This window comes from Lolium perenne, chromosome 4 (genome assembly GCF_019359855.2).
Source record: "Lolium perenne isolate Kyuss_39 chromosome 4, Kyuss_2.0, whole genome shotgun sequence".
Classification (NCBI taxonomy): domain Eukaryota; kingdom Viridiplantae; phylum Streptophyta; class Magnoliopsida; order Poales; family Poaceae; genus Lolium; species Lolium perenne.
The window spans coordinates 247,215,690-247,229,081 of record NC_067247.2 but is presented as its reverse complement, the minus strand read 5'-3'; the positions used below and the strand labels follow the sequence as shown (position 1 = coordinate 247,229,081).

The following is a 13,392-nucleotide window of genomic DNA, read 5'->3' as shown; positions in this document are numbered from 1 at the left end:
CAACTTAATACTGGAAGGGGTGCGGATGCTAACCCGAAGGTGGACTTTTTAGGCATAGATGCATGCTGGATAGCGGTCTATGTTCTTTGTCATAATGCCCTAAGTAAAACTCATAGTAGTCATCATGATATGTATGCGCATTGTTATGCCCTCTTTATTTGTCAATTGCCCAACTGTAATTTGTTCACCCAACATGCTATTTATCTTATTGGAGAGACACCACTAGTGAACTGTGGACCCCGGTCCAATATTTTACATCTGAAATACAATCTACTGCAATCATTGTTCTCTGCTGTTCTTTGCAAACAAACATCATTCTCCACACCATACGTTTAATCCTTTGTTTACAGCAAGCCGGTGGGATTGACAACCTCACTGTTAAGTTTTTTTTTGCGAAAAGGACTTTCTATTACTCAAGCAACAAGATTACAATCGTTCCAGCATAGAGCGGGAATATGAACGGGACCCGACCCAGGCCAAGTTTGAGACTGCGCCTGAGTATGACCAAAGTTTGCCAACACATGGCTTACATTATTTTGCACACGGCTAATACAAACTAACTCCATATTGCATCTAGATGATAGAAGTTGCTTAATATCCTGGACAATGCCTGCAAACAGAGATCGGTCCAACTCCGGTGATTGGATCATCTTCACAGCTACACTGCTGTCCAACTCTACCGTGCAGGGTAGAGTGGACCACTCCAATGCCAAGGCCAGGCCATCACAGCAAGCTTCAAGCTCCGCTTCGAGAGGGCTCTGACAGGGGTTTAGGAGCTTGCAGGCAGACACAATGATCTGGCCTTCAGCATCACGCAAAATCATCCCTGCACCACCCACACCTGGCTCCTCACAAAAAGAACCATCAGTGTTCAACTTCACACGACCCTCCGGTGGTTTCCTCCATGGGCGCAGAGGTGGTACATGCGTTTCTAGCCTCTTCTTGCTCATCACCTTGCTTCGCTCCCAAGTCACCACCGTCTTTCCTTTTGCTGGATTAGCATTGGGGAACTGCTTAATCGTCAGAATGGACTCCAGGTAGCTACTCAAAAAATGGCGTGAGCTCTCGATGGATGGTGCTGGTTTTTTATGTATCACTTCATTTCGACAATACCAAATCCGCCAGAGCGTCATCATGATCATAACTCTCTTTGTCTCCGTCTTCCCATCAAGCATGTGAAGCACCCATTCGCTGTTTGTCGAAGGCATCAACTCCACAGCTGGTAGGTGCCAAATCTCAGACATCGCCTGCCACAGGTTCCTTGCCATGGGAAACCTACAGAATGTGTGATAGGTGTTCTCTTGTTCCACCCCACAAACTATACATGTATCAGTTAACTCCATGTTCCTCCTTTTTTTGTTTTCCCAAGTAGCCAGGGAATTTGTCGCTAGCTTCCAAGTAAAAATACGCACCTTAGAGGGGGCAGCGCACCCCCAAAGCGACTTCCAAATGGCTCTCCGGCCATCCGGTGCCCTGCTCGTGGCGCCTTGTACATGTCGGTTCATCTCGTCCATACCAAACCAGTACGCACTCTTGACAGTAAAAATGCCATTCGGATTTGGAGCCCAAGCTAGCACATCATCCAGGCGTCGTGCACCTAGCTTGATCTGTGTGATCATATCAATGTCCACCTGCAAGAAATATTTATGTAGAAGCTGCATGTTCCAGGTTCCTTGCGCAGTGATCAGATCCGACACACGTTGAAGGCGACACTTGCCTTCCACTGAAATTGGCCTGAAAGAGTGTGATCGTGGTATCCAGGGGTCCCTCCATATGCGTATTTGTGTGCCATCACCGACGCGCCAAATGATTCCTTTTTTCAGAAGCTCCAAACCGTGTTGTACTCCTTGCCAAGTTGGCGATGCATTACCAGAAAAGACCGTATCGTGCATCTCACCATTGGGGTAGTACCTGGCCTTCAAAACCCTTGCACACAGGTTGTTCGGCTTTGTGAGTAGCCGCCAAGCTTGGCGAGCAAGGAGTGCCTGATTGAAAACTCTAAAATCTCTGAAGCCTAAACCACCTAGAGCCTTGGGTAAGGTGATTTTGTCCCAAGATAGCCAGTGTGTCTTTCTCTTCCCCCGGCTCGACCCCCACCAGTAATTTCTCACCATACGCATAAGATCATCACACACAGCCCTAGGTAACTTGAAGACGCTCATGATGTATGTGGGTATGGCTTGCGCTATAGCTTTAATCAAATCTTTCTTCCCACCTTGCGATGGCAGTCCGTCTCCCCATATTATCATTCTCTTTAAAAGCTTTTCTTGGAGGTTCTGGAAGCGGCCTTTATGCATTCTACCATAAGGCGTTGGGAGGCCTAGATATTTATCTTCAAACGGGTCAGCTTGGACTTGTAGAATCTTGCGCACTTCATCACATGTCACTTGGGGACATTTTGGGCCGAAAAGGATAGAACATTTAGCCTGATTTATTAGTTGGCCAGTAGCTGCTGCATATGCATCAATAATCTCGCTCACTTGCTGAGCTTGTTGTGGGCAAGCTCTGAAGAATAGGAGAGTGTCATCCGCAAAAAGCAGGTGCGAGACTCCATGTGCTCGGCGACATATTCTGATCGGTTCCACCACATTTGTCTCTATGCTCTTACTCAGCAAAACCGACAAGCCATCAGCAATAAAAAGGAACAAGAACGGGGAGAGAGGATCACCTTGCCGAAGCTCACGCGACGGTGCAAACGATTCCAGTAGAGTTCCATTGAATTTAAGAGAATATCTCACCGAGGTAACACAACGCATTATCCAATGTACCCAACGGTGATCGAAACCCAACTTTAGCATCATTTGCTCCAAGAAGATCCAATCTACACGATCATATGCCTTAGAAAGATCAAGCTTGTATGCACAAAAGCTTTTTTCCGGATCTTTCTCTTGCTGAATATAGTGGATGCATTCAAAAGCCAACATGGCATTATCTGTTATCAAACGTTCAGGGACAAATGCGCTTTGTGTTTCTGAGATGATATCATCAAGGAGTGGCCGGAGTCTATTCACAAGGCATTTAGACACCACTTTGTATACAACGTTACACAAACTTATCGGCCTAAACTGGGCCATAGTTTTAGGTTCATCCACTTTCGGAATTAAAACAATTGTGGTATCATTCACACCATCTGGCATTATACCTGTTCTGAAAAACTCCTTCACCCCTGCTAAGACCTCCTCTTTTAGAACACCCTAATTACGTTGTAGGAACCTCGCGGGGAATCCATCTGGTCCTGGTGCTTTAAGCGGGCCGATCTGAAAAAGGGCGTCTGAAATCTCCTTATCTGAGAAATCCATGCAAATTTTATCGTTCATGTCCGGGGTTATTTTCTCCTCAAAGAGATTAAGTAAAGGATCGGCTACTAAACTCGGATCAGCTGAGAACAGGTTCTTGAAATAGTCTGTGGCCAATTTTTCCATTATCTTCTGATCCGTTTGCATTACTCCACTGTCATCCCTTAGCTTTTTAATTCTATTTTTCCGTGCTCGCCACACTGCCTTGCTATGAAAAAACCGAGTGTTACGATCACCCTCTCGCAACCAGTCTATATGAGAGCGCTGCATCCACATCATCTCCTCACGATAGAGCAACTCATTCATTTTGTCAGTTACAACACGAATGTCTCTACGGTGAGCATTCATTCTCATCAGTTCATCTAGTTTGTTTCTAGCTTGCTCCAACTCTCTATTGATAGCACCAAATTTTGCTTTACTCCACTCTTGCAAGCTGCCCATGACTTTTCCCAAGCCCATTCGAACATCACCGAGAGAGACTTTTGGTCGAGCCTCCTCCCATGCTTGAGCAACCCGCTCAGAAAGACCAGCATCTCTCTCCCACATAATTTCGTAATATCGTCTTGCTGGTCGTCGACTCTGCCATTCTTCTTTCACACATTCCAGGATGATTGCTGAGTGGTCCGAGCATGGCGTGACCTTGTGCACTAGGCGAGCATCAGCAAACAAATTTCGCCAATTATTATCCGCGACCGCTCTGTCTAGTCTGACCTGAACATTTGCTCTCCCACTTCTCTTGTTGTCGTAAGTAAAAGCATAACCTGAAAAGCCCAAGTCCACAAGCTCACAAACTTCCAGAGTTTCTCTAAAAGCTTTCATTTGGTTTTCTGACCGTGGAGACGCTGAGAGATGTTCATAAGACCACAAGGCTTCGCTAAAATCACCTATAACACACCAGGGTAGGTCTGATCGAGGTTTTAGCGCCCTTAGTTTACTCCACATAATATGTCTATCTTCTGCCCATGGTTCACCATATACACAGGTTAGCCGCCAGATAGGGTCCCGTGAAGAGACCTGAACATTCAGGTCAATATATCTATCTGTCACCTCATGAACATCAACTACAATTTGCTCACTCCAAAACAGGGCTAGGCCTCCACTTTTACCATCGCTATCCACACCAACAAAACCCTTAAGACCCAATCTTGCCCTCAGCCTCTTCATCTTTTCTGCCTTCTGTCTCGTCTCACTGAGGAAGACTAAATGTGCCTTGGTTGACCTAGAAAGGCCAACAATCTCTCGAACTGTCGGTTTATTCCCCGCTCCCCGACAGTTCAGACTGAGGCAATTCATTGCTCCTGACGGGTCGCCCCTTGCGAACCCGTCAGTCTACCAGCGGCCCCAAGGCTGGCTGCCTCCATAGGTACTAGACCCTCCAATGTTTCCCCTCCTACTGCATCAGCGGCAATAGGTTTCAGCTGACCTCTTTTCTGACCTTTGCCATTTATTGTTTCCTCATGCAGAATAATAGCTCGTGAATTATCACCGGAATCCGCCCTTTCCTTGTGGCTTGCTTGACGCTTCCCCAAGACCGATGACACTTCAGGTATTGCCATGTCATCACTCCTTTCTGACGGCGCCCATGAACCTCACTGTTAAGTTGGGGCAAAGTATTTTGATTGTGTTGTGCAGGTTCCACATTGGCGCCGGAATCCCTAGTGTTGCGCCGCACTACACTCCTTCACCAACAACCTTCACGTGACCTTCATCTCCTACTGGTTCGATAAACCTTGGTTTCTTACTGAGGGAAACTTGCTGTTGTACGCATCACACCTTCCTCTTGGGGTTCCCAACGGACGTGTGCTTCACGCGTCATCAACTACCTCGACCGCGAGATTGCCGTAGAAGAAGAAGCAAACGACCAGGAGGACGCGGACGAGGATGGGGACGAGGATGCGGACGAGGATGTGGACACGACAGTCTACGACCACGACGACGGCGGGCCGGCGTGGGATCCGGAGACCCAGCCGCCGGACATTTCCGAGGAGGAGGCAATTTCCATGGCACTGGCCAACAACGAGCAGGACGAGCTCAACGAGCTCGCTTTGTGGGATGGGCTCGCAATCCAACTCGCGCAGGGGAGGCCGACGACTCCTCTGGCCACGCCGACGCGTTCCAACGACCGCGCTTCGCCTGCTGCTCCGGCGTGGGATCCCTGTCCACAGCCTCCTGCCCATGCGGCGGTACCTCCTCTATCACCGGCGTACGAGCTTCCATGACCGACGCCGGAGTTCATTGACCTCGTCAGCGACGACGAGCAGTAGGCAGCACCTACTTTTACCACCCCTTTATTATGTTTTTTATTAAAATGTAAAGTATGGCTTCATGAATGAAAAAAAAATTATGCGTCATCCCGCTAGAGCCACCCCGACGCAAACGGACGCCCGAACGATTTCAACCATTTGGACAGACGGTCTATTTGAATGTCCAAAATGCATCGCCGCTGGAGATGCCCTAACAAATAACACCCCCGTCAACTTGACGATGGACCTAGAATGGACGTGCATCTGGCGGCGGGAGGCGAGGGCTAACTTGGGGCGGTGTGCACATTTGGGGCATCAAGATTTCCCTGTGGTACCTCGCCGGTTCTACATGCAGCTCAAGGCAAGCGATTTCACACCTAGCTCTCTCCTTGCCCACCAGGATTGCGCATGTCGTGGTTAATAGCATGTCTAATAGGTCACTTACTTTTCTGCCCCGTATATCGCGATTATTTCGCCCCGTATAAAAAAGTGCTCGTCGATACACCGTTCCGTCTAGCAGACCCCGTATATCACCCCGGAAATTCGTAAATTTAAAACCCGGGAAACTTGTTCATATTCATAGTTCGTCGATCATACATACGGATCAACGTATATACATACAAAATGCGCGATCCTCATGGATCGCGACTTCTAGTCGGAGAGGTCGACGATGTACGAGTCCGCCTCCGCCTCCGCCTCCACCTCCCGCAACTGCACCTCCTTCACGGCGGCGATGGCCGCCGCCTCCTCTTCCTCCTCCGCCCTCTTCCTCTCGGCGTCGTCCTTGAGGGACTCTTGTATCGCCTTCAACAAGTCGGGGTCCTCCTCCTCCTCGCCGGCGAGCGGAGCTCCTCCGCCGCTGGTGCTCCCGATGCTCGCGTTCCAAGCTGCCTTCGCCCACCGTCGGCGCTCCCACTCGGCGCGCCACTCGTCGAACTTGGGGCCGCTCATCGGCTTCATCGGCGGATCCTGGTTGTACTAGCGCCCGCCCGCCGCGAACTTAACGAGCTTCGGCGGGACGTACGCGGCGTCGGCGTACCTGCATGCAGCACGGTGGCTCCCGGCGGCGGATCTCTTGCATTGGAGACGCCACGCATCCTCCACGGTGTCCGGCGAGCGGGATCGCTTCGATCCGCTCGCCGGCGAGGTGGTACTGCGGCGGCGTGCGTCCATGCCGAAGTTGGGGTGAAATGTGGAGCTAGGTAGTGAGGGATTGCTCGCCGGAGCAGGATGGAGGAGGCGGCGGCGCACGACGGAGCTAGGGTTGCGAGTGAGGGGTTAACCCCTCACTCGCACCTGCGCCCAGTATAAGTAGGGCCGGCGGGGCCGATTTCCTGGGCCCCGTATTCCGCCGAAACGGGCCGGCCCGAATACGGGGCCTGCTAGACGGCCCAAATCGCGCCTGCCCCGTATCCCGCCGGAATTTTACGGGGTGGGCGGGTTATAAGGGACCTGTTAGACATGCTCTAAGCAGCTCAAAATCGTTGTACATGTGCATGTGAGCGTGGCGGTAAGACCTGGTAAGTTCTATGAGTTTAGCATAACATGTTAGGATTATATCTTTCCATATATGTAACATAACGTTTTTGCTTCCGTACGCACCCACCACAAACACGCCAAATCACGAAAACACATGGACGGTTAGGATTCGTTCATACCGCTTCGGGTCTGGGGGCATGATCGTCATTTCCTGTGTACTTCGGGTTTGGCTGGGTTCGTATCAGCCCACGTACAAGCCCGTATATGACCCATACCGCAATGTATTATACGCCTACGTGTCCACGCGCGGCCACGCGGAACCGCCGAGATATATAACGCTTTTCTCCCCTGTCCTCTTCACACTTCAGCGCATCCATCCAAAGCAATCCCCAAATCGGGAAAAACCCTAGGTCAAGAACAGCACAGCTCGCTCTCGCTCGTGCTCGCTCGTGCTCGCTCGCGCTCATCCATGGAGAGGGGGAAGCGGAAGGAGGGGAAGGGCAAGGAGGTGGCGGTTGACGACACGCAGTTGGCGGCACCATCGGCGGCCGGAGCTGCCCCAGATCTGAGCTCCGGTTGGGGCTAGACGGCAAGATCCGGCTGGCCGGTGGCTGCAACCGGCGAGCAAGAAGCGTGCGCACGAGACGGAGGCGCAGATGCGGCGGCGGAAGAAGAAGAACCAGAAGAACCGAGAGAGGCAGGAGAGGAAGGCGGCGGGGCTCAAGATCAACAGCCCCGACGACGTGCCCACCTTCGAAGAATTCGACTCCGTCGACCCGTCCGAGGTAAATTTCTCAACCTCTCAACCTTTTTTTGCTTTACATACCATTTTTTTTGCACATTTGGGTTGTTGGCAAAGAAAACAGGGCATCATGGTCATGGTTTCTCAATCAGGCCATGGTTCAGAGCGGTTGCCTTCCGCTTCGATTGTGGCCTAAGCACATGCATTTGCATAATTCCCTAGAGAAACTAAGCAAGATGTAAATGGTAATCTGACAAGTCGTCCATATGTACCTGTGCCTTTTGGCTCATCCAATTAGTAACAAGAGAAATTCAATGATCTTTAATCACACCCCTTGGAACATTGGTGTTGTTTGCTTCCATACTCTTGGTTGCATCAAAATAGAGTGATTTCAGATTTGACTTATGTTGCCTCCATCGTTCTCCAATTGTTTTTAATATATACTTTTCCAATCGAGGAGGGTAAAGAAACCTCATCTACATATCCAACAAAAGTAATATTATCATAACATGAAATGTAAATCATAAGAACTGTAGCAAAATATTTTTAGTGAACTCTGGATCTACCTTTACTTGCGCCAATATATCCATTTTTTGCACATTTGGGGTTGTTGGCAAAGAAAACAAAGCATCATGGTCATGGTTTCTCAATCAGGCCATGGTTCAGAGCGGTTGCCTGTGTTTCTCTGCTCCTTGCTCAACTCATTGATGCTATGCTAATTTGATTAGCTCTTGCTTAGCTGCTTGCTACTCCAGTACTGCTTAGCTCAGTAGCGGAGGATGACCCAAGATTATGGTGTGGTGAAGATGATAGCTTAGAGGAAAAATTGTTACCACAAGCCAAGATTAAGCGCTAGTTCTAGCATAAAATCTGCTCAAGTAATAGTCTATTAGTATTAATTGCCAATGCTAGCTATTGCATAGGCTAGACCTTGCCAGAATGGGAGATCCGCCACTGGCTTAGCTGCTTGTTTGTGTTTGGTACATTGTTTGCTTAGCTGCTTGTGTGTATAAGAAAATTGGAGTAAAACCGAGGCTAACCAGGTATTAATCCCCGTATTCCTCAGAAATGTAGCATTACATGCTTAGGATACAAATTTACAACATATTATAGGGTTATATGTGCCCATCTTGACTTCCTGTTTCATGTTGTTTACTTAAATTACATAATTGTGTGGTTCAAATGGAGCTTAAATCATGGTTAGAAATTTGTATGAATGTGTTAAACTTTTATTTAACCGTGTGATTAAGAGATGCTTGTCATATTAATTTAACACTTATTTCCATCAATTCGAACAACATTTGTTAACTGGTTAATTCACACTATTGCTATAATGTCTTATTTATACAAGTTTTAAATTGCAGATGCTATCTACAGTTAATAACTAATTTGCATTATTGATTTACTTATTTATGCAAGCTTTAAATTAGATATGGTATGTATAGTTACTAACTAATGTGCATTTATACAAATAAATACTTTGCATTGTTTTCATTCCTTTTCTATTTATAGTCATTACATTGTTTGTACACCATAGCAGCTAATTAACCTAATTTACTTCATTTAACAGGAGGATCCTTCGGATGAAGTCTGTTCTGACCGGGAGGATAGGGACGTGAAGAGTAGGCATGTTCTCCGCAGGCTTAGGTCTGGGGAGATTCGCTACCTTCTTGGCCCAGGGAGGTTCAAGTGCCCCTGGTGCAGCCGCAAGGAAATGCCGACGGACTTCCTCGGCATGTACCAGCATGCCACCTACACTGGTGTTGGCAGCGGGCAGACACCCGCACACATCAGGGCCAAGCATGCCGCCTACGGCCTCTTCCTCAAGAAGTACGCCCCCAGGCAGTAGGAGCATGCGGAGGATGCTGCCGACCTGCCTGCCGACCTGCCTGCCTACCTGATGCCTACCTGCTATCATGTTCCTTTAGTTGTGTGTTTATGTTAAACTCTGTCGTACTTGTGGTGTTGAAACTTGGTTAATGCTGTGTTGAACTATGTTTCTAATTAAGTATGCTTAGTGTTTAAGCATGTGTATGTTGTGCTTACTACATATGCTTATGTGTTGTGCATGCTTGGCCCTGTTGTGTGCTTGGATGCTAGGTAAGCATGTTCTATTTGTTGCTGTTGCTCTAGCCTGTTAGCATGATGTAGTGACAAAGATTTTGCCAAAGTAAGCGTTTGATTATAGGAAATGTATTGTCAGTTTTGCTTCAGGGCAAAAAAAAGAGAAAACAGGTATTGCTCAGTTGTGTTGCAGAGGTTTTGTACATAATTGATAAGGTTTTTTTCCAGTGGAAATGGGGGAAAACCTCTGATAATATAAAATAAAGACGGCGTGTTGGCAGTATGGTGGATTGTTATCTTATGTGATACTTGACAGCAACAAATCTCTCAGTCAACAACAACAAATATCTCATTTGACAGCAACAACACTCGCAGCAGACAACAGCCCAATCTAGACTTGACTAATGGGCCATCTCCAACCAAATTAGGCCTATTAAACTAGTTCAGGTGGTACATATTAAATATAAAAAAAATGAAGCAAAAACTGGGTGTTGCCGCGACTCGAACCGCAGACCTCGTGGGAAGTAGTCTCGCAGCGGTAGTCTGGTAACCAGTGAGACGGATAGAAACATGCTGACACTTACACGTAAGAAAGGTATCTATAGTCATTTTATCACTTTCGTTAGGTTATTAAACGCATGTTTGTACATTTTTCAACACACAGATCTTTGTGTAGTCTATTATATACAATTCACTAATTCACTAATTGATTAAGAAATAGATAATTCAATATGAATCTTAACACTAAATTTGTAATATATATGAATAACAACTTAAAAAATTGAAAATAGCTAAAATTCTTGTCTTAGTGGATTAGAATTTTTTTGTTTTTTTGTTGGGTTTTGTAAATAATTTGGTACAAGAAATAGTAGTCATTTGAAGACGAACAGGTTTGAACACACATAAAGACTGACTTAGATTACATAAATATGTTTCCACCATCGTTACATAGATAAGTCCAGGGACACGACACGGTACAATTTATAAAAACACGGCATTTTAAATAAACACGATAAAACTAAAAAGTAGAGAAACATGCATGATAAGCTTCACGAAATTCCTTCTTAACTTTCTTCCACCCTAGCCGCGCTACTCGACCACCGTCATCTGGAGTGGAGCTGGGTGGTGTGTGGGATAGGGATGTAGACGTATAAATACGCTAGAAAAATGTGGTGTGGGAGACGAAGATTGTTGTTCGGCGATGAAACGGGGGCGCACATTACTCGAGGGGCTGTCCCGTGTCGTTGTCGTTTAACACTGAAACGGGGGGCGCGTCTGCTGTCAACTGAATCCACCGCACTAAAACGGGGCTTTGTGGCTCATTCATGGCGACGTCGTGGCGATACATGCATAGCTGAGTCACTGCTGCGGGGCGCATGCATGCCGTCATCGTCGCTTCCCGCGCATGCATGCCTAGGCCGGCGCATTGCACAACGGGCATAAAGCCAGACCGCAACACGGCCCAACGGTCCACCTAGCGTGCCCGCTCGGAACCCCCACCCGTTTTCAGGAAAAAAAAGGAGTCTAGCCAATCATATTGCTGTATATTCAAATATTCCTAAAAAATTCAGAGAAAATCTAAAAAAAAAAATCTTCAAAAACAGTCTATACATATAAAGTAGATGTCTAGGAAATTTATTTGGATCATTTAGACAAGGTCAAAAAAAAATATGCTTAGAAATGAGGCCGTTTACCCTACCTTTGGAGCCTGTTTCTGGCACTTTTTTGACCAACCCTGGGATGACCCCATATTGTCGGCAGCGGTGCACCATGTCATTTAACACACTTCAATCCATGAGTTTTGCAATTTGCATGTGTGAATGCACTTGTTCATGTGGTGTAGAACCCTCAAATACATGTTTCTTGCTGTCAAAACGGTGGATCGTCTGACGGTGTGTGTGCATAGTGGTCCGATCTTTTGGGATCTGCTTCAGCATGGTATGGAAACACCACTTACATCACCATACATGGAAGCAAGCATGTGCTCCTTGCCTAGCTACCTCACGGGAGCCCGCACACATGGTTTACGTGCAAACCGGCTCTACCCAGGCCTCAAAGTGGGCCCACAACCCTTGGGTGACCCCATGTTGTTGGAACTGGTGCACCATGTCATCCCACCCACTCCAAGCCATGGGTTTAGGGTTTTGCATGTGTGAATGCCCATATTCATGTGGGGTAGACCCCTGAAATATAGGGTTCTCGTCATAAAAAGGTGTCAAGACGGAGGATCGTCTGACGGTGTGTGTGCATAGTGGTCCCATCTTTTGGGATCTGCTTCAGCATGGCATGCAAACACCACTTACATCACCATACATGGAAGCAAGCATGTGCTCCTTGCCTAGCTACCTCACGGGAGCCCGCACACATGGTTTACGTGCAAACCGGCGCTACCCAGGCCTCAAAGTGGGCCCACAACCCTTGGGTGACCCCATGTTGTTGGAACTGGTGCACCATGTCATCCCACCCACCTCAAGCCATGGGTTTAGGGTTTTGCATGTGTGAATGCCCATGTTCATGTGGGGTAGACCCCTGAAATATATGGTTCTCGTCATAAAAAGGTGTCAAGACGGTGGATCGTCTGACGGTGTGTGCGCGTAGTGGTCCCATCTTTTGGGATCTGCTTCAGCATGGCATGCAAACACCACTTACATCACCATACATGGAAGCAAGCATGTGCTCCTTGCCTAGCTACCTCACGGGAGCCCGCACACATGGTTTACGTGCAAACCGGCTCTACCCAGGCCTCAAAGTGGGCCCACAACCCTTGGGTGACCCCATGTTGTTGGAACTGGTGCACCATGTCATCCCACCCACTCCAAGCCATGGGTTTAGGGTTTTGCATGTGTGAATGCCCATGTTCATGTGGGGTAGACCCCTGAAATATAGGGTTCTCGTCAGAAAAAGGTGTCAAGACGGTGGATCGTCTGACGGTGTGTGTGCGTAGTGGTCCCATCTTTTGGGATCTGCTTCAGCATGGCATGCAAACACCACTTACATCACCATACATGGAAGCAAGCATGTGCTCCTTGCCTAGCTACCTCACGGGAGCCCGCACACATGGTTTACGTGCAAACCGGCTCTACCCAGGCCTCAAAGTGGGCCCACAACCCTTGGGTGACCCCATGTTGTTGGAACTGGTGCACCATGTCATCCCACCCACTCCAAGCCATGGGTTTAGGGTTTTGCATGTGTGAATGCCCATGTTCATGTGGGGTAGACCCCTGAAATATAGGGTTCTCGTCAGAAAAAGGTGTCAAGACGGAGGATCGTCTGACGGTGTGTGTGCGTAGTGGTCCCATCTTTTGGGATCTGCTTCAGCATGGCATGCAAACACCACTTACATCACCATACATGGAAGCAAGCATGTGCTCCTTGCCTAGCTACCTCACGGGAGCCCGCACACATGGTTTACGTGCAAACCGGCTCTACCCAGGCCTCAAAGTGGGCCCACAACCCTTGGGTGACCCCATGTTGTTGGAACTGGTGCACCATGTCATCCCACCCACCTCAAGCCATGGGTTTAGGGTTTTGCATGTGTGAATGCCCATGTTCATGTGGGGTAGACCCC

At 48.0% G+C, this 13,392-nt stretch overlaps 1 protein-coding gene across 1 annotated transcript; it reads right to left on the bottom strand.

The window, feature by feature from the left end:
- Positions 1-413: 413 nt before the first annotated feature.
- LOC139839322 (uncharacterized) lies at positions 414-1,268 on the bottom strand. The gene has a single exon (XM_071829371.1). It carries the CDS (start codon positions 1,266-1,268, stop codon positions 414-416), a length of 855 nt encoding a protein of 284 aa, XP_071685472.1.
- Positions 1,269-13,392: the final 12,124 nt, after the last annotated feature.

Bases quoted from the DNA above. Each gene is read 5' to 3' on its own strand.
- LOC139839322 (XM_071829371.1), bottom strand. From the start codon at position 1,268: ATGGCAAGGAACCTGTGGCAGGCGATGTCTGAGATTTGGCACCTACCA.